The sequence below is a fragment of the Homarus americanus genome, unplaced genomic scaffold (assembly GCF_018991925.1).
Source record: "Homarus americanus isolate GMGI-L3 unplaced genomic scaffold, GMGI_Hamer_2.0 scaffold30535, whole genome shotgun sequence".
Classification (NCBI taxonomy): domain Eukaryota; kingdom Metazoa; phylum Arthropoda; class Malacostraca; order Decapoda; family Nephropidae; genus Homarus; species Homarus americanus.
In genome coordinates, this window is record NW_024732440.1 from 1,874,234 (window position 1) to 1,895,091 (window position 20,858).

General features: G+C 42.1%; 2 protein-coding genes across 2 annotated transcripts; one reads left to right on the forward strand and one right to left on the reverse strand.

Annotated features, from left to right (window-relative positions):
• Positions 1 to 1,106: 1,106 nt before the first annotated feature.
• LOC121868750 (cytochrome P450 2L1-like) lies at positions 1,107 to 8,762 on the forward strand. Its single transcript, XM_042369628.1, has 10 exons — positions 1,107 to 1,437; positions 1,986 to 2,085; positions 2,719 to 2,852; positions 3,518 to 3,736; positions 4,156 to 4,355; positions 4,491 to 4,605; positions 6,212 to 6,392; positions 6,627 to 6,744; positions 7,373 to 7,517; positions 7,754 to 8,762. Exons 1-10 carry the CDS (start codon positions 1,353 to 1,355, stop codon positions 7,936 to 7,938), a joined length of 1,482 nt encoding a protein of 493 aa, XP_042225562.1. The 5' UTR covers positions 1,107 to 1,352; the 3' UTR covers positions 7,939 to 8,762.
• A 111-nt stretch (positions 8,763 to 8,873) lies between these two features.
• On the reverse strand, positions 8,874 to 13,473 carry LOC121868751 (apolipoprotein D-like). Its single transcript, XM_042369629.1, has 5 exons — positions 13,369 to 13,473; positions 11,458 to 11,591; positions 10,859 to 11,078; positions 10,227 to 10,375; positions 8,874 to 9,796 (listed from the first exon to the last, which is right to left on the reverse strand). The coding sequence occupies exons 2-5, from the start codon at positions 11,581 to 11,583 to the stop codon at positions 9,602 to 9,604; spliced, it is 690 nt and encodes a 229-aa protein (XP_042225563.1). The 5' UTR covers positions 11,584 to 11,591; positions 13,369 to 13,473; the 3' UTR covers positions 8,874 to 9,601.
• Positions 13,474 to 20,858: the final 7,385 nt, after the last annotated feature.

Genomic DNA, 20,858 nt, shown 5'->3' on the forward strand with positions numbered 1-20,858 from the left:
GTAGTCAGTGGGGGTCAGATTATTTCCTGTCTGTCTGTACGTCTTTGCAACACACTCCTTTATATACGTCCACCATTATATCATTATGTGTACCTTTATAAAACCTCCTTTATAACACCTTGGCTTTACCATGGGCAGATAGTACAACACAATATTTAATATCATGTAACTGAGGGAATCACGTGAGCTAAAAATGACAGCCACCAAGACACACACACGGGCAATAAAACGTTCTATAACCTATACAGTTGGTTACTTCAGCCAGCTGCCTAAAATAACACCGATTATCTATTTATATTAAGGCGTCCGCTGAACACCGTATGGAACATGTAAACAGAAATGAAGTAGTAATCAACATACTTTGTAAACAAAAACGTCATACGTGTAACTTCCCTGTAACTTCTTCTGAAGACTCACACTTGTTTAGGGAATTACCAGATATTGTTCACAAAAACCATCTATCTTAGTTCACTTCTCTGAGGTGGGTGGACGGATACAAGTCGTTATATGTACATATGTGTGTACGTCACGAAGGATGATGCATGGGTTCAAGCTTCTACCAGCGGGGAGAGTCGGTATGAGTCAATTCCTTGGCATGAACACCTGAATCAGTGTCAGCAGCGTTACTGAAATAGCTGTCTGGAAATGATCTCGTTAGAGCCGTGAATCATCCTTAATTGACGTTGCAAATATCTAACTAGTCTGACTAATAATTTACATCAAATACTTAAAAGTCTACTAGTGATAATGTACCTAGTTATCAAGTAAGACTCATTAATTGAATAAGTAATGAGCTTGAAAGGTGATATCGTCATATAAAAGGTATCCAGACCGTGTACGTGACTAAAACAGCTGCGTTTGAGCAGGCTAAGTAAATGCTTACTACATGCTTACTCTGAAAACATCTTTGACCCTGCGGGTCAATGTAAAATCCATAATGAAAACATATTTATCCATCGTGTATAATAGCCTGGTTGCTATACTGGTTACAGACTAAACAAGACTAAACTGCTTACATACGCACATAAATATTCTCACGCTGAAAATCCTTGTTAGGCAACATATTCGAGTGTCCCGTGGCTCAAGGCGAGGCCAAGACGGAGTCTCCCTGGCGAACTATAAACAGTTGAGCATCAGGGGTCGTCCGTGTGTTACTTTGGTTAGACGATTATATTTAGAGAAGCGATAACATCTTTAACAAGCGGTATAACTTTAGGTGTGCTTGAAATATTATCACAAATATTTCCCTACAACCAACAGAGGAGTCCAGTAATATTCTTAGAAATCTGAGAATATTAAACTGGTTGAGCATTGAGTTATTATACAGAGCTGCTCGTAGGCAAGAGAGAAGGATGTTGGCGGAGGCGGCGCTGGGGGTGCTGCTGCTGGTGCTGCTCTTCACCTTAGCCAACAGGAGGCCTAAAGGACTCCCTCCAGGTATGTAAGGTGACAGTAGGAGGCTTGTGGTAACGCCCAGCCAAACAATCTCCCATTACTATTGTGATATCATGTCGGGAGCAGTTGTCTGTAGTGTGTTGGCAACTCCTTCATTCACACTCGTAAAGTCAGTGCAGTAGTGATTTATTGTATAAACACAATGCCACACTATCTCCCCTGCCACTATACAGGCTGGTAAACTCCTTTTTCTCTTTTCTCCCACATGGTCATCTTAACTTACTACAGTATATATCGTCCACTACGAGTCTATAATTTTCATATTCTTCCGGTAATGTCTGGTTCTCTAGAGACTACCCACATTCCCTGTTGTTTTCCTCAAAGATTTCTTCAAATTCTTTAGTCCATTTCGAGCCAGGTTGTCAACGTCATATCTGTCCGTCCGAGGCTCATGTTGGGTTTCAGCAACAATATATTGAAGATTAGTTCCCGAGGGTGGGGCGTACTGCACTACCCGCCTCTTGATAACTGGAAGTGGGGCTGGTCTGTGCTGGGTAGATGTCCCCAGGTAATAGCTGTGGTGTCCCCAGGTGAGTGGGGCTGGCCTGTGCTGGGTGCCTTGATGCCGGTAGGAGTGACCATGGATGAGCACGTCAAGACGCTGAGACACAAGTATGGCGACATTTTCACGTAAGTCACCAAAGCAAAGTATGACAACACTTATACTTTAGCTGTACACAGTAACATTCATCCCTTGGTGTACATAGTAACATTCATCCCTTGGTGTACACAGTAACATTCATACCTTGGTGTACACAGTAACATTCATACCTTGGTGTACACAGTAACATTCATCCCTTGGTGTACACAGTAACATTCATCCCTTGGTGTACACAGTAACATTCATCCCTTGGTGTACACAGTAACATTCATCCCTTGGTGTACACAGTAACATTCATCCCTTGGTGTACACAGTAACATTCATCCCTTGGTGTACAAAGTAACATTCATCCCATGGTGTACACAGTAACATTCATCCCTTGGTGTACACAGTAACATTCATCCCTTGGTGTACAAAGTAACATTCATCCCTTGGTGTAAACAGTAACATTCATCCCTTAGTGTAAACAGTAACATTCATCCTTTGGTGTACACAGTAACATTCATACCTTGGTGTAAACAGTAACATTCATCCCTTGGTGTACACAGTAACATTCATCCCTTGGTGTACACAGTAACATTCATCCCTTAGTGTACACAGTAACATTCATCCCTTGGTGTACACAGTAACATTCATACCGTGGTGTAACATGGTCTGGACAGGTGGAGGATGGGTAGCCGTACTATGGTCTTCGTCAACAACTTTCAACTCATCAAAACAGCTTTCAATAACCCCGACCTACAAGAACGTCCTGATTCCTTCACACTTGACTCTTTCAGCGATTTTGTGAAAGCTGGTAAGGTTATGTTATTATTGTTATCTTAGGTTAGGTTAAGTTACGAGTTAAATCGTTTGTTATCTTAGGTTAGGTAGCATTAGGTTTGGGTTAGGTTAAGTTATATTGTTAAGTTATCTTAGGTTAGATTATGTTGGGTTAAGTTAAATTATCGTTATCTTAATTTAGCTAAGATTAGATTAGGGTAGGTTAAATTTGGTTAAATCAAGTTTGGTTAAATGTAAATTAGGTTAGGTTAAGTTAGGTTAGATTTAAGAACATGAGAACATAAGAAAATAAGGAGTCTGCAATAGGCCGGTTGGCCTGTGCATGGCAGCTCCTGTCGAGAGTTACTACCACTCGATCATCCATGAACTAGTTGTGAACCAGTTCCTTCCTATCTCCCTCCTAAACCTAAACTTATCCAACTTATAACCGTTGCTACAAGTCCTATCCTGCTCGTATATTATAAGAACTTTATCTATATCTCCTTTATTGATTTCTTTCACCAACCTAAATACTTAAGCGAGGCATGTTCCAGTTAGGTCAGATTAAAGTCAGGTAAATTCAATTTAGGTTAGATTTAAATTAAGTTTAGTCAAGTTAGATTAAGTTTCTTTCAGACGTCAAAAAAATCTTTCCTCAATAACTCGTTAACTTTCCACCGCGCGCCACCACACCTACAGGCATCAGTAATAGTAATGGAGTCCACTGGCTCAATAGTCGCCGATTTGCATTACGTCAACTGAAGGATCTAGGAATGGGCAAGTCAAGCCTAATGGAAGCGATGCACTACGAGGCGATGTGTCTGGTGGATGACTTCAAGAAACACACGGGACAACCTCAGCCTATACCCAAGTCACTCAACGTTGCTGTACTGAATATTATCTGGAAACTCACTGCAGGTGGGTGTTGTCCACAGTCACTCAGGTCACCTATGTTTGAAGTTTCACCTGGGGAATAAATTAAGCTTAGTTCATCCTGTGTTTTTTAATTAGTAGAATGGACAGATATATATATATATATATATATATATATATATATATATATATATATATATATATATATATATATATATATATATATATATATATATATATATATATATATATTGATGACCTAAGAAAGGGGGAGGGGGGGGGTTAATGGAGTATGTAGAACTAAGAATACAAAAATGAGCAAGATAAGAAATAGCAACTTTTATGGATTGAAATATTATGTTTGTTTTTGTGTGTGTGATGTTTTTTGTTTTGTTTTTATACTGTGTTACGCCCTCCATATACGCCGATAACCTTCACACACAATGTAATAATATCTCCTTCAGACATACGCTACGATGTAGACGACCCCAAAACCCAAAAATTTCAAGATATGATCATCGACGTCCTCGAGAAAAGCCAAGGACCCTCCCTGATATTCGACATGTGCCCTTGGCTGGTTACCATCTGCCCACCTTTCGTCAACAAGTACCTCGGCGTTACCTCTATGTTGGAATCGTACGCCAAGATCAAAGAGTTCATGTTGGTGAGTTGGTGCATATGTCTTTACCGAAAATGAACGCCACTGTAGGTAGAGGAACACCGTTTATATTTTCGTAAATGAACGTCACTTATATCATCCTTGGCTCCAGAACACTTAACTTATCATTCTTTGTTCCAGAGAGTGGTGAAGGAGCATCAAGCGTCGCTGGACCCCGAGAAGCCGAGGGACTACATTGACTTTTACCTGTTGGAGATGGAGGCACAGCAGAGCAACCCAGAATCCACTATGAGCGGTGAGAGAGAGAGAGAGAGAGAGAGAGAGGTTCGCAAGCACATTACATTTTAATATTCTAATCAAGTAATTAAGACACTGAGGCCGCCTCTTTGTGGGCGGCACAGGGTGGGAGGACGCTGTGTGACGCTACGCCCTGTGGTGTCACGTAACGCTGCATGGGGTATCACTCAGTTATTTTACGCATATTATTGTATTACATTACTACAATCTCCTCGGAGTGAGAGACGCCGAGTTGTTAGATCAACCCTCTGAGTGAGTGTCTCTTCCGTCCTGATTGATGGGAATATAATGAGACAGAACACAATGAGAAGATTACATATATAAGTAAGGCTAGAGAGTAGGAATGTAAAGATAGGGAACTTGGTAGCGTGGCCGTCTGTTATTTACTCAGCGTCAATACACTTATCTTCTTATCTCGTATGTCAATACACATATAGTACTTCTTAAAGGGACAACTTGTTAAACACCTCTTAATTCACTTAATGACATGGACACTTCAATATCACTAATATATCGGGGTATAACACGTTAGGTCTAACGTTACTCGACACTGACTCTCGGATACAACATGAATGAATACACTTCCCACAGTAGGTAATTCACCCTAGTGATAGTTCTGACAAGACTCACGTGTACCCTGACGTAGGCCCAGTGGGTGCTTGGCTGGGCTGCCTCCTATGGGAGGCTTCTGCTTAGCTGGGTTCTGGTCGGGAAGTCCCCCTCCCGACCTGGGGAGAGGACGAGCGTGACTCTGAGAATCTCCAGAGTAATGAGCGTCTCCTCAGAATGTTCGAATGACAACTAGGATCAGAATGAGAATCAAAATCAGAATGATCGTGGACGGGACTGTAGGGCCTTTATATGGGGTCGGCCCAGCCAGCTTTTGACCTCTAACCAATTAACACTAAACTGGTTAGATCCGGATAGTAGTGTGCAGGTGAGGTCATGTCGCAGGACAATAGTGCTTTGTAATTATTACCGCCCGGGTGAGTCTTGGCCAGGTGTGGTTTCCTTAACACGGTTATATCGTAGGCTTACGCAAGTACTTAGGCCGGGGTCAGGTCTTGACCTGCGGTGTGTCAACCTGTGGTGTTAGGGTACCACGAGGTCTGTACTGCACTTGCTGTTACAAGTATATGTTATGTAATTCTGGGCTGTAAGCTTTGGTCTGACAATCAATCATTACAGGAATGGCACAGCATACCTCGATTCACCTCAGCCAAGGAAGTGAAGTCTAGCTGTAACTAACAGGATGACCCAGTAAAACAGCCACTATGCATCTGTTCCTATTCTAAAGTACTTAAGCCACACTGGATCATAAATGAGCACATGGCAGGCTTGTCATCCATGTTTGTGGTCATGCTTAGCGATACACAATTTCACACAAAGTCTAAACATGTTAGTGTGACGTTTGAGGAAGGCTTCTGGTGGTGAGACAACCAAGTTTACATAAAAGTGTACTGCTTCAGACACTTATAAAGGTGACGACAGACATGATCAAAGTTGCATGAGAAACTCCACTAGACTGGCAGGGTCCCTACAACAACTCCTGTATTTAGTGTATTCCCACATAACAATCACTTATACTCCGTCTACTCCCACAGAATTAGACCTGTGGGTCCACGTGGCAGATTTGTTCACAGCTGGGAGCGAGACGACTAACCATACGCTGATGTGGGCTCTGATGATCTTGGCCAAGTACCCAGACGTCCAGGCCAGAGTGCAGCGCGAGATTGACGACGTGGTGGCCAGAGGAACCCTCCCCACCCTCCAAGATAAACCCAAGTAAATATATTGTTATTATTCCCTGACTTACTATTTTAAACCGGCCAAGTTAAGTTTATTGTAGTTTTATAAATTAGTTACTTAATGTTACAAAAAAAGTCCAGGTAACTTTATATTATGTCGAGAAGTTGTTGATGGCCCCTAGTGATTCTTCCTCTGTCTTCAGGATAATTTTTATAAATTGTTTATCACCCAAAGAATATTACTATTACTGGTGTCATCCTCACACTCAAGACTGCCGTACCTGGAGGCCGTCATACACGAGGTCAACAGGTTCGTGTCTTTGGCCCCTCTGGGATTTACACACTCGGCAAGGACCGACACCCAACTTGCTGGCTTCACCATACCAAAGGTACATCCTCTTACAGCTTCACCATACCAAATGTACATCAGCTGATAATGGCTGTGGTCAGTTGGGTCAGTAACCAGCCTAATAGTGTTTCAAAGAGGTTTCACCAGTGAAAGTCAATATGCATCACAGGGTTACATCCATTAAAGTTAAATATCTTATTAGCTGAACTCCTGTCTCTGCCATTATCAACAATTAGCCGCAATCCATGAAAGGTGACTTGTTGCCGAGTTTAAAGGGAATCACTTAACAGCTAATTAAGTTAGTTACTAAGGACGCCAACAGTTACCAATGATTAACTGATATTACACATGATTGGTCGATTGATGAGGTTTGGGTAAACTCCTCCTGGGTCGTTGTGAGGTGAGGTACAGTGATCCTCCGTTTAGAGTTGCACCATATACACAGCACCTACAAGTCCCCTCTTGATGTTCACTGATAAAGTCCTTCAGGTGTTCTACAAAAAGGAAAAACTTGTATCCATTTTCATTCTTCCCTTCAGAGGACCTTGATCAACCTTCAACAGATAAGACACAACTCTCATGCATCATACAAGAATCTTTCAGTGTTGTATATTTTATATTGTCCATAAAGTAGAGAAAGTAATAGCCATGTTGTATCTGGTGTTCAGGGCACCATGATCATCCCTAACCAAGAGATGTGCCACAAAGATCCAACCTACTGGGAGAAGCCTGAAGAGTTCTACCCGGAGCATTTCCTCGACAGTGAGGGAAAACTGAGCCTAAGGAAGGAGAATTATCTTCCCTTCTCTATTGGTAAGAGGAAAACGTTACAATGTTATGGAGACATGACTTATAAGACAACGGCTGTGACCTAAAATCCGAGACGATAACTTTTTAATCACTTGTTGATATTTAAAATTTAAAGACTATGTTTCTCAAGTCTTTAGTGTTATAAAAAGTGTGATAAAATAATTTTTACGTAATAAAGCTGACGTTTAGTTTCTTTCCAGGTGATAAATGTTATCTAAAGCGTCATTTCATTCGTACAGGTCGACGTGTTTGCCCAGGAGAGTCTCTGGCTCGCATGCAACTTTACTTCTTCCTGTCGGCGCTGCTGCAGAACTTCACCTTCTCTGAACCTGAAGGAGAGCCACTAGACCTACAGAAGGATCCTAGCACTTTGTTTTTAAACTATCCGAAACCTCTGAACGTTGTAATCACCACGAGGGCTTAAGTGAACACCACAAGAGGACTCAAATAATAGTCACTGAACATACTGGCAGACTTCAGTTTCTTTCAGCGACATCATGTAACAGTTTGTCGTACAGAACATCGTACAAAAATTTACCTTCACCGTACCTTCAATCACCAGCCTCAGTAATACATGTGACCCCTCCTCCCTCCCTCCCTTCCATAAATTTGATTCTGTCTCGACATCTCAGCCACGCCCGGAAAGTGACTCTCACCAAACATTACTTACAGTTTAACCCTGTCATGGATTGTGAGGCTAAGGCCTCATACAACCCGACCTGAATATTTGTTTCGGGAAGATAAGACCACAGGCGAGGTGACTGCATTATCAAAATTCCATTAGCAAGGTATGGAACCAAGATAAAGGGGCCTGATGGGACAGTGACCCATTGTTTCATTGTTTTGCATCCCGTAGGGGGGGGTGGGGACATCACATTTAAGTTAGTAGGTCCCGACCATGCGTTAGTTAAGGCCTCCTGCTCCCCAGTCTTCAGGGAACGGGTTGCTTGCAGAGTTCTCCTGCCGCGACATCGTCTGAACTTTTATAGCAGAGCTGAAGTTAGAACCGTCAGTGACACAAAACTGTGAGTGTGCATCACTTGTGAAAACTTGTTTGCTACAGGAGCAATCCAAGCCGGCCTCCTGATGTCAACCCAGAGAAGTTTAATTAAATTTGCGGTCCCCAGGTTGACAAAATCCCTCTTTACAACATTACTTATATTGTGGCGTCAATGTGAGTGACTCGTATATCCATGCAAATTGTAAAGCAGTGTAAGGAACCTTGCCAAATAAATCTAAGTGCAATTATCTGCCTGTATCTCTAATCCCTATCTTACTAATTACTAAAGGTAATGACTGATTGGCTATGACAAAGTACAACCAATAACTTAGATGGATGTTGGAATTTAATGGAAGTCATTAAATCATCATTTATTAGGTATATAACACATTGAAAGCCAGTAAGTGGAGTGAAATTCTAGGGTGGTGATACATCATATAATCTCCTTGGTGAAGTAGTGTTAAGGTAACTGAGACACTCAAAGATTTAAGACCACGAAAAAATCCCGTAACATACTCCTTGTGTACGACGGTTTCTCTCTGTTGAATAAAATCGTCTGGCGTTAGCCAAATAAAATTTTAAAAGTGGCGTCCCATTCGTGATGGGGTTAAACGACCAACCCGTCACATTAACTGCCTACTAGTCGAACACGTGACTTGCCTGCATATATAAACAAACAATGAAATATACGTCTGGAGAAAAATTAATCTGTTTACATTAAAGTAAAGGATTTACTAGCGTTTAAACATATAGCCAGTATCAGCCCTGGCCGTCACAGGGTGGCGAGTATAATAACGAAATAAAAATTATTTTTTTCTTTAAACCTTTATTATTTTATCAGTCTAATGCTCATAAAACAACCCAAAGCAAACCCCACCTCAACTGTAATCTTCTTTTGTCATAATAATACAATACGTAGATGGTGTGCATCCCCGGTGTCTCCCCCACACCACAACAACATACTCTTACACTGTCTCATGTGGTGATGGAGGATGATGCCAGTGGTGGTGGTGTTAGTAGTTGTCTGGTGATCACAGAACCTCCTCCTCCCCCTCACAGTAAGACTCCTGCCTTGACGTCCTTGAAGCTACACTTCATTCTCACCAACGTCCACAGTCTCCACCTCCTCCTCCGCCTCCCCATCACTACCACCACTGAATGTGTTGATCACTTCATCAAAGTTGAGGTCAAAGTCGGCCTCGCCTTCCTTGTTGCAGTTTTCATGATTGACCGTCGACAAGTTGTTTAATTTGACACCCAACTCCACCAGCTTACTCTTCGCCTGTAAGACACAGAGTCAGTATAGAGAAGGGAAGCAATGAAGAGCTTTTAGTTCACATAATTTAGTTTTAACATCCAATGCCTCATGGGTTATCAGAACATATCCTATATTTTCACCACTGATACAGACTAAAGTAAAGAGTACCCCTTGCGAGGCTCAAGCCAAAAGCATTCATCAAGAAGAACAGTAATCATCTATAATACATCTGTCATATTTTTTTTGTTAAATTTGTTATTAGTTTATCTGTCTGTTTCGTTAATGCTCACACTGCCATTTACACCGAGATATTACTTTAAGCTTTCAGATTACTCTCCTGTGACGACTCCCAGGAAAGTTGGGTGTTATCCATCAAAGGTCAAGATCACACACACAAAAAAGAGGTCAAGATCACACACACACACACACACACAAAAGAGATTAATAAACTCACACTCTCAATGGTCGAGTTGTCCAAGGTTCTCTCGCGACCGATAATGCTGTACGAGACACGACGTACTATAAACATTGACTGACAATCATACACAATGGCGTACTGCGAGTAATCGGTGTCCAATACGGTGACATCATGGTTTCTCATACCTGAAACATGAAGCATATGAGTAAGGAGAGAGAGAGAGTGGATGAGGGGTGACAGTCATGACCCTAGTACAAGGTCCAATGACAAGTTGTGATATTGCCTGGAAATATTATCGACTCGTCTACTGTCTAAGTAAATGATCTCTAGTTTAGTTTAGTTTAGGTACATCAGAACACTTAATTTGATCAGCCCTATTATAATAAACAGCCCTTTTGTAGTGAAAATTGTCTCACTCTACTCATCATAGCTTCACTCTACTCATCATAGCCTCACTCTACTCATCATAGCCTCACTCTACTCATCATAGCCTCACTCTACCCATCATAGCCTCACTCTACCCTCTTAACCCTCCTATTTGACGTATTCCATCACCCCTTCCCCCTACCATTTCCCCTTCCTATTAAACCTTCTTACTCTTCTTTGTCTCTCTACCCCCTCCCTTCCAAACCCCCCCCCCCCCCCCATCTCCCTCTTCAGATACTCACTCCACGGCCATTCCAGCGTCATGGCAGATAAGTCACCATTAGGATCCTTGAACCTAATGTCTCCGGTGACGGTGAAGATGTGGTCGATGCTGAAAATCCTGCCGGGGTATAACTCCTTGGTACGCTTCACTTGGAACCCTTCCCCAGTCTGAGTGTAAGTGTCGGTGATGCACGAACTAGTTGACATGAAGGTCTCGATCACATACCACGTGCCACTGAACTGTAATGGTTGACGTGCAGGGAGGGTTAGGTTGGGTTAGAGAAAGAGTTAGAGAGAGAGTTAGAGAGAGAGTTAGAGACAGAGTTAGAGACAGAGTTAGAGACAGATACTGATACTCTCGATTCTTCAAACTTTTGCCATGATTCTCAGTAACATTGATGGTATTGTCCTTCACACTTCAAGACTTCATCCACTAGACATTCCTATACTTCTCTCGTCTCTTTAATAGATTTATGTCATTGTTGGCTGATTTCCTATTAAGTTACAGGTTATATTTTAAGTCAGGCATAATGGGAAAATATAATGTTCTTCTCAGGTGAGGGAAGTATAACAAATGAACAATAACAAAATACCTTTAAAAAAAAAATTGGAAGCTTACTTGTTGTGGATCAAAGTTCTCTACTCCAGGCTTTGGCTTACAGGTGCCCATCTCAAACTTGTGAGCAGTGACTAATGCCACCAGTCCTGCCAGCACCACCACCACGCCTTCCATCGTCCTCACCATTGTCGATTCTACGAGGATATATACACACACACACAAGGGTATATTTATGTATCCTGTGAAATGAACAGTTACAGCTATCGAGGTTCAGTATGGCAGTATAACAAAACACAAACATCAATATACACCATCTTATATCTGCCTGACCACAAGACACCATGATATGACACCTATCATCTCTCCCTATACGAACAACATGAATCACTTGACACAACACACTGAAGATGAATTATGGAATGGGGTGACATTATGTGGCGTTGATGAATGAGATCGATGGGTATAATGACGATATATAGTATACTGTACTCATATCATAGGTTACTTGACTCACTGTTACAATGCTGCCAAAGACGTTTAGTATTTACTCAGCATATGAATATTGATTTTTTTTAAGACTTTCTATTTTTATATTAATTTCCTTTGAGATTTTTTTTAATAGGGTGAGTATACCAATTTCAAACTCTGACAGAAAGACGGACAAAACTTGGTGAATAATGAGTTAATTCCAAACAGATAAATGAAAATACTGAAACGATTTAATACAGGACATTACTTTACTTCTTAAAAACAAACTTATTTGACCGCACTTGTGACAGTGTTGTGTGGTAGAGTCTAGGCCGCTCACGACAACTGTTTTACCACTACCACCTACCACTATTACCATCATCACCTACCACTACCATCACCACCTACCACCATCACCACCTACCACTATTACCATCATCACTTACCACCACCATCATCACCTACCACCATTACCACCTACCACTATTACCATCATCACTTACCATCACCACCATCACATTACCACTATCACCATCACCGCTATAATGGCTGCCCTTGTGTTCGAGGATGGTCAGCCCTATACGGCCACCTAGGCCTTAATTTATGGTGTAGAAGCTGTCGCCAACACAACACCCAAAGTTAAAGAGTTGCATGACACAGTGTTAAAGAATAAACCATGAAGACCAGACAACTCGCCAACTGCACTGGCTAACCATTGCCCCGGAACACGATCCTCAAATCGATTAACATCCAGGTCCCCAATTACTGCTGGGTAGACAGAGGCAAATGGAGTAAAGAAACTTGGCCATGGTTACAACCTGCCTGGGTATTAAACCTGGGTTCATTCACTTGTAAGGTAAGCATGCTCACCGATACTATAACCACCACTACCATCACCAAAACTGTCATCACACCACCACCACTATCACAAGGAATACATCGACAGAAACTCTTTAAAATTTCTTTCTCTTTAACCCTCTCTGGCGTTTACTGTACAACTTCAACACACAATAACACCAATGGTCTCCAATTTGATCCTAAGAGAGAGTTTTTAATACTACCCAGACTTTATATATCATTCTCACCTCGCGGGGCGCCGGTGGTAGAGCTGTACCGCTCTTGCCTCGCAAGCGAGATGTCACGGGTTCGATTCCCGGGCCGGCGGCAAGTTGTTCGGACACACTTCCTAGCCTCCCTTGGTCCCTGTTCACCTAGCAGTAAAGTAGGTACCTGTTGTAAATCGAAAAGTTGCGAATTCGTATTCAGGGAAAGTTGTTGGAGCTTCCAATAACTTGCTGACAAAAATCTATGACCCTTCAGACATAAAGGCAAGCATGAACTTAGCATGCTTCCCAGTTGGGCGCTGTAGGCGCATCTGCGCTTCACCTTGCACAGGATGTAGAGGGGGAGTGCAAAAAAAAAAAATTATCACTGCGCGGCGTGTTGATAACAGCATTACTATCCATTCATGATGCGATGGAGGTACCGTAGTGCAGTACTTACACGCTCACCAGAAGAAGGAAGGTGTGTGCTGGATGACGACTGAGACGCTTATGGTCCACCACGCCTCGGTTCTGATCTTTTAATACTCATACCGGCCAACCTCCACTGCCTCACCCCCCTGCTCCCTACAGGTGGAGAGGAGAAGAGGGGGGGAATGGGGAGTTAAAGAAGGAGATATCGGGGGGGGGGGGGGTTTAAGAGACAGGGAAGAGAGGTGAAAGTGAGGGAGTTAGGAAAGGTGGGTGGTGCTGTGGGAAGGGTCCTGGGGAAGTATGGGGGGAATTATATTTGAATTTTGCCACATACAGCGGCTAGTTTATTGTATTCCCCATACTCATCCTATGAACGGTAGCGCAAAAGGATTACAGAATACAGGTCACAGAGGGTGTATATAACAGAGCCCATTGGTCAGGATAGTATGGCATTAAATGTTACAAAGTATTTCCAATAAATTGTTTGCTTAGTTCCACAGAGAGAAGGTAACATTCATAACTGCGTGAATAGTGAGACAACATGCCTGGCCGAACACTTTGTCATTCACATCTGCGTGAGAGGTATTCAAGCATAGTGTGTGTTTGGTTCTAGAGGAATTAACTTAGCTACTCAGTGGGAAAAAGTGGATACGGTATTGATATGAAATCTATTATGCCATTAGAGATGAAGTGTAGTACCATTTCAGTGTGCGCAGACCTGTCCCTAAAATTTTAGGTCTATCTTCACACAGTCAAGGACACAGTGCTTGGGGAGGGTGGGGTGAGGGGGGAGGTGGGGTGAGGGGGGGAGGTGGGGGAGGTGGGGTGAGGGGGGAAGGGTGGGCTGTGGTTGCTTATGTAGAACCACTCACGTAACATTTGTACTAGAAATACTAGGAATACACCAGAGTTACTAGGAAGGAGTCAGTGATGCTAGTAATGAATCAGGGGTACTACTAGGAATGTACTAGAAGTAGCAAGAATGCGTCAGTAAAACTTGAATTGCATTAAGAGCTCTAGGAATGCATTTGTGGTACTAGGAACGCGTCAGTTTGTCTAGAAATGCATTAGTGACACTAGGAATGCCCCAGTGATACTAGGAATACGCAAATAGCACTAGAAATGAAAAAAAGTCATACCTATCAAAATTGGGTTAGTAGTACTCGGAAATAATTACTAACACTGAGCAAAACGTTAATGGTTGTAGGGATACACAAGACCTATTAGGAATGCGTCATGGGTAATAGGAATGCAGTCAATCCCAGTTCAAGAAGCTTCACTTCCATAAGATTGAGTCGGTGTTATAGTAAAGGGAGTCACTGTTACTAGGAATGAGTCAATACTGTTTGTAGATGGGTCATTGATGTTCTGCGTCAATCAAGTATCGTATACTGCAAAGCGTCAAGGTCGGTGAGTTATGTGTCAGCATCACGGCGAGATGCGTTATGGCGATCAGTGGTTATGTGCAGTGCGTCATTTCTAGAGCGCAAAGCACACACCGGAACCACCACTGATACCGAATCATTCTCCCCACAAACCTCCGTAACTCGTTCCACCAGCTCCTTCCAACCGTCACTGTCACGCTCGATATGTCAGTCTAGGCCACACACACCTTGTATATTGGAGGTGGAGGGATGGTGTGAGAAAAACACTGAGGGAGAGGAGGGGGTGGGGTGGTGTAGGTACTGAGGGGAGGAGGGGGGTGGGGAGACGGATACTGATGGGGAGGAGGGGGGAGGGTGAGGCAAGCATTGAGCAGGATGGGGAGACACCCACTCCCTGGAAGCAGTTGTGACTACAGTATGAGTTCCAGGAATAAGATATAATTTAACAACAGTTACTGAGAAGAATGACTGTGTGATAACCTTGACTATGGCCACCACCTAGCCTAAAGCTAACCTAACAACCTAACTCTACCCTAACCAACCTAACCTAATCTAATTTAACCGAACATATCCTATCCTTGCCATCCTTTTCTAATCTAACCTAGTCTATCCTAACATAACCTAGCCTAACCTAATAAAATTAAACTATCCTTACCTCAACTAAACTAACCTCCCCACAGGTAGAATTAAGGTAATCCATCAGGTGAAATAAACTTAGGTGGAGGGAGGATTTCAGGTATATCCCGTACTTAATATAGCTTAATGGATTTCTTGTTATAAGTATTTAGTAGGCCACCCAAGGACTCTCCCCCCATCCACACCCCTTCCATCCTACCCCCCATCTTTAGCTGTTGTCGATTTGACGAGCGGGCGTACCACAACTTATGATGATGCACTGAAGGATCATATATTCAAAACATTTCGTCAAGCGTTGTAAATTGCAAGGACGGAAAATAAAACAATACTTTGTTTTTTGTTTTAGAGATGGGCACTGTACATTACTTTGAAACACCTGACGTAGTGATTATTTTCTCTCTCGTTATTGAATTAAGATATCAGATTATTTACACAAAAGGTGATGATATTTACCTCGATATGAAGGGAAAAAAAAAGATTTGAAAAAGGTAATAGTTTTTGGATGAGGGAATTAAAATGTGCCTCCTGTCTAGTTTCAAGGAACAGTAAACGCAGGAGATGAGGGTGACAACATATTCAGAGTCACTCGTAATGTTTGGATTCACATGGTGGTGCCCTTCATGGCTCGCGCCCAACTCCTTCTCTCTCTTCTGTTTCATCCAATACCGTTTTCCTTCCTTCCTTCCATATCCCCATTCTCCTCCTCCCCCCCTCATCTCCCTCACCCCCCTCTCCTATCTCTCCTTCCCTCCCTCAAGCACTACCACCATCATATCAGTCACTCAGCCGCACTAATTGCCAGCTGACTCACACACAGTCCGGTAACACAAGTGAGCTACTGCGCTGTTATTCCGGTTACCTGCACCACTGTAACAGGAAAAGGGAGAACCAAGATATATGGCTGCAGCTTGCACTCCTGTCCTGCCTCACCACATAAATCAACTCACGTGCATACATCATCCAGCTCATCATACCTTCCATTATCATCAGAACCCCTATACCCCCAAAAGGCCTATGGAGGCAGACGAGTGGCGACGGGGACAGGCAGAGATGACTGCCGGGAGTCTCTAGTCACAACTCTGCACATGGGCGGCATAGATAAGATGGTCGTTTATACACTGGGACCTAGGTAGCCATCACTACCTCCCCCACCCCCTTGTGACCCGTCGTGTAGAAAGGCCTTGAACTCCTGTTAACCCAGCCACAATAATGCTTGCAAGAATAATCAGCACACAGGGTGAGTTACAGGCTTACTCCCTTCGTATTCAAATCACTGCAGGGCATTTACACCCCGAAGCCGTGGCAAGGCTCTCTTTAGTCCTAGGTTCGGCCCATGCCCCGCGGCACTGCCGTACCCATAGGCCTACGACTCTGTAGCCATTCAGATCTTAATCCCAGTTTATTAAAGGCATCTTGCCTGCAGATAGCTATTGATCCTTACAGTTCCTAATGTATGGAGGAGGAGTGATGAGAAGTGATTAAGTAAAACCACAAATTTCAAAATATGTCTGGCAAGAAAACGAATGGATTATGAACACTCAACACATAAGACGCTCAGTACGGTTACAGGTTTACTCAATACAATGTAAGACATTCAACTACGTTAAACCAGGAATCGCTTATGTATGAAAACGATTAATGCCAACAATCACCTTATGTATGATTAACGGCAGCAGCGGAGCGAAATCACACAAGGCGATTCTTTCCATTTTTCGCCCCACTGTTGGGGTTAATCACACGTAAGGGATGGCCGAAACTAAAGTTTTACCCAAACTATGAGTGTCCACAACAAAACGGTAAATTTTTCGTTAACGACTCATCACCTTTTTCATATGAAAAATTTATTTTTTTGCTAGTTTTCCTCCAGTTTCCGACATTTATCTATGGGACAAAAGTTTTTTTTTTTTTTTTATTCCCACCCGCCTTCCACCCAAACAATGTAGGGGGCCACGTTGAGAAAGCGGGGTTTTGGGTGGGGGGAGGGATGGGGGGCGGCTGAAAATGAGTGATTTTCACCAAAAATAAATGTCAGAATTATTTAAAACACCAAGAAAACTAGCGGAAAAAATTTGTTTTTCATGTGAAAAAGGTTAAAACTAAACTAGGTCTACGTACTAACCAATCCTCACCTCATCTAACCTAACAGGCCACGTCCTAACCTAACCTGACCGTTACGTGTCACCAAAACATCAAATTGGGATTTAGAAAATTCGTGATTATTACAACAAATAAAAGGCGAATATCGCATTTATTTTTGCAATGCCAGGGGCTAAATTCAAGTATATTCTTTTGATTCTCTAAGAGATCTATTAAATGGGTAAGAGACAAAAATCGTAAAAGATGATGATTGATGGTTAATGAAAAATGACCTTTTAGTGAACCTATCATGCAGTTTAGACAATTTTAAAACACTTACCTTCGTCGTGTATATATATATATATATATATATATATATATATATATATATATATATATATATATATATATATATATATATATATTTTTTTTTTAAGCGATAATCTTTAGATTCTGAGATGGGAGGAGAAGGGGCAGTCTCAGAAACTATTGATTTGCGCCAAAAGTTCAAATTCGTTCATAAAACATCCAAAACCATTGCAAAAACAGAGTAAAATTGCAGTTTCGACCAATATGCCCTAGTAGTTTAGAAATAAGTTTATCCTGTCTATTTTGGTGTGGTTTATAGGAATTTGACCTTTACTTCAGTGGGCAATTAACCGTTTTAGAGTTATCCCACCCAAAAGTATGGAAAAACTTTAAAATTCATTTCTGATATTATTATTTGCCCCCTGGTTGAAATGGGGCCAGAAATACTCCAAAAGGAGATCTAAGGGTTGGGGATGGTTAGAACAGTCGTCCGTGTATTGGCCGAAACTGCAATAATACCAATCATTGTTTCAACTTTGATTTCGTATAGTGGCAACAAGAAAAAAGGTGAAAATTTACCATACAGTAAAGTCAACACCTCCGCCGGCCGACCCAACACTATGGACTAAATTAACCATTAAATAAACTTTGTCTAACTATAATAATATACCAACAACTACTCAGTATTATTAATGTTATATAATATGATATAATACTATTAATAAAGTTCTTACCGATGCCTCAGGCGGATATTTCTAGGGCTGTCAGGTCGTCGCACTTTTTTACTTTTTACTTTTATCCTCTTCGCCACTAATCGGCTTGTTAGCCGCTTGGGCGATCGGTCACGTCTCGGTCACGTCTCTGTCACGCACTGTTGGCAAATACTGGGCATGCACCGGCTCCTGAATGTACCTGAAACCTGCTCCAGTGTTGGTCAAGTCTTGTCTTGAAAGAGCTCACACTCGGTGCCGTCACAACACTCTCTGGTAGATTGTTCCAAGAGTTTACAACTCTCACTCCGAAAAAGTTTGCCCTCACGGTTTTCTGGACTTGTGGCTTCTTCAATCTTAAGCTGTGACCCCTTGTGGGGCGAGCGTCTGCCAGCTTGGTTCCCTTCCTTGTCATTTTGCTCCTGTTGGTGACGGATTTCCAGAATCACCAGACGAGAAACTTTTCACTGAACCACTCCCACCTCCCCACCCCCCCCACCAACCCCCAAGTGATAATAGTTTAGTGGCGCTGTTAACTCATGGATGGCGCTCACCTCCTTCCCTCACCTCCTTATTACTTTTTTTTACGTTTAAAATATAAACCGCCTTTTGAATAATCACCTATTACCATCTAACTAAAACTATATTGACATCTTATAGAGTCTGAGAAAATAATATGAATTTTTGGTACCAAATAACTGAAAAACAAGGAATTCGCGATTTTAACCAGAAAGAAAATGTTACTTCGTTCTTCGGGCACGAAAGAAAATTACAGATCTTGGGATAACTAAAGCATAACTGCAAACTATGAAGTATTGTAACTATATTCACTAACAATACTGTACGGTAGTAAAGCCTATATATAGGTGGCACTTATATACTGCCTGGAGTACTTAAATACTGTCTGGTCTACTTAAAGGGTGAGAAACTTATTTACATTCTGTGTGAGAAATTAAAGTATTTTTTATTGTTTCTTTTCTGTTGCCGATACTTGTCATGATGTTGTTGAATAAAGTGTTTCATAATCTGTAGTTTGCTTGAGAGGATAAAGGCCGTCCCACTGCTAAAGAGGCCAATGAATTCTATATTATATTCAGTAATGCATAAAAGGAACCCAGGCGGACACTTGTTGAATACGTTTATTTTATTACGAAGCTTAAAGACTTTGGAAATTTAAGTGATCTTATGAGTGAACATTACTTATTATACACAATCAGATGTGTATTTGTGTGAAAAATATGACAAATTTAGAGAAACTTCCAACTCACTGAGAATTATTTTTTACTCATAATCTTTCATAGGAAAGTCAATTGTAATCTGGCTTTTGAAGTTTTGATAAATCTAGTATGACGAATTCTAATATTTTCCTTCGTGTAAATATGTACAGTATGTTGTATAACCTGTCAGTCTTCTACGGGAGGACAGACACACACACCACCGCCCGACTCTGTAAAGCTGATAATGGCTGGTACATCTGTTTGACTCCCGGTAAAACCACATTCATTAATCTCCATAGTGAAAAGTTAAAGAAAAAAAACGAGAAATAGAAAAATAATAAAATTAGCAATCGAAAGGCGATAATCAAGACTGATTTTTTTTATAGAAAAACTAAATAAAAATGAAAGGACTTAAACAAATGCACGGTGATGCTGTAATTAACCTAGTTAAGAGATTCCCTCCAAAATCCAGAGCGCTCCCCCCTCCCTCCGCGGTCCTTAAATACTCTGGGGGCCAAGGTAACAAACAACAAACACGAAAGACCAACACCACATACATAACCGTAAAGATGGGGATTATCCTGCAAGTTACACAAGGACCTGGTGGGACCCCCCAATCACAAAAGATGAGGAACATCCCTTCAGCAACACAAGGACCTGAAGGGACCCTCCAACGAACCCTAAAGCAGCACATTCCCTTGGATCGAACTTTACACTAGATTAGATTAGCTTATCTACCCTCCCTTGCCCCTGGTGGACTGCGGGACGCCTGTCACTGGTTAAGCCACAAACCAGCCTCCGCAAGGTGGAAAGCCCACCTGCTATCAATCTTCCTCTGTACTTCCCACTTCTTAACTTTACCTTGCCCTTCATCTTCTTGTTCTCCTCAGAGCCTCGGCTCTGTTATCTCGGTGTTCTGACTGACTGACAGGTCAGTTCTGATCCCAACACTGGCCGGGGCAGACCAACGTTACCCAAGTATATAAAACTTTTCAGTTTCCTCCTCCTCCTTCCCCTTTTCCTCCACCATCATCACCTCTTCTTCCTTCTCCATCACCACCACCACCTTCTTCTCCATCACCACCTCCCCCTTCTTCTCCATCACCACCTCCTCCATTACCTCCTCTTCCTTCTTCTCCATCACCACCTCCTCCTCCTCTTTCTCCATCACCACCTCCCCCTCCT

Excerpts from the sequence above, each read along its gene's own strand:
- LOC121868750 (XM_042369628.1), top strand. The coding sequence starts at position 1,353 with ATGTTGGCGGAGGCGGCGCTGGGGGTGCTGCTGCTGGTGCTGCTCTTC. Across the intron at positions 2,086-2,718 it reads AAGTATGGCGACATTTTCAC|GTGGAGGATGGGTAGCCGTA; the intron begins GTAAGTCACCAA and ends TGGTCTGGACAG. Across the intron at positions 6,745-7,372 it reads CTGGCTTCACCATACCAAAG|GGCACCATGATCATCCCTAA; the intron begins GTACATCCTCTT and ends TCTGGTGTTCAG.
- LOC121868751 (XM_042369629.1), bottom strand. The coding sequence starts at position 11,583 with ATGGTGAGGACGATGGAAGGCGTGGTGGTGGTGCTGGCAGGACTGGTG. Across the intron at positions 11,079-11,457 it reads AGAACTTTGATCCACAACAA|TTCAGTGGCACGTGGTATGT; the intron begins GTAAGCTTCCAA and ends CAACCATTACAG. Across the intron at positions 9,797-10,226 it reads ACAACTCGACCATTGAGAGT|GCGAAGAGTAAGCTGGTGGA; the intron begins GTGAGTTTATTA and ends TGTGTCTTACAG.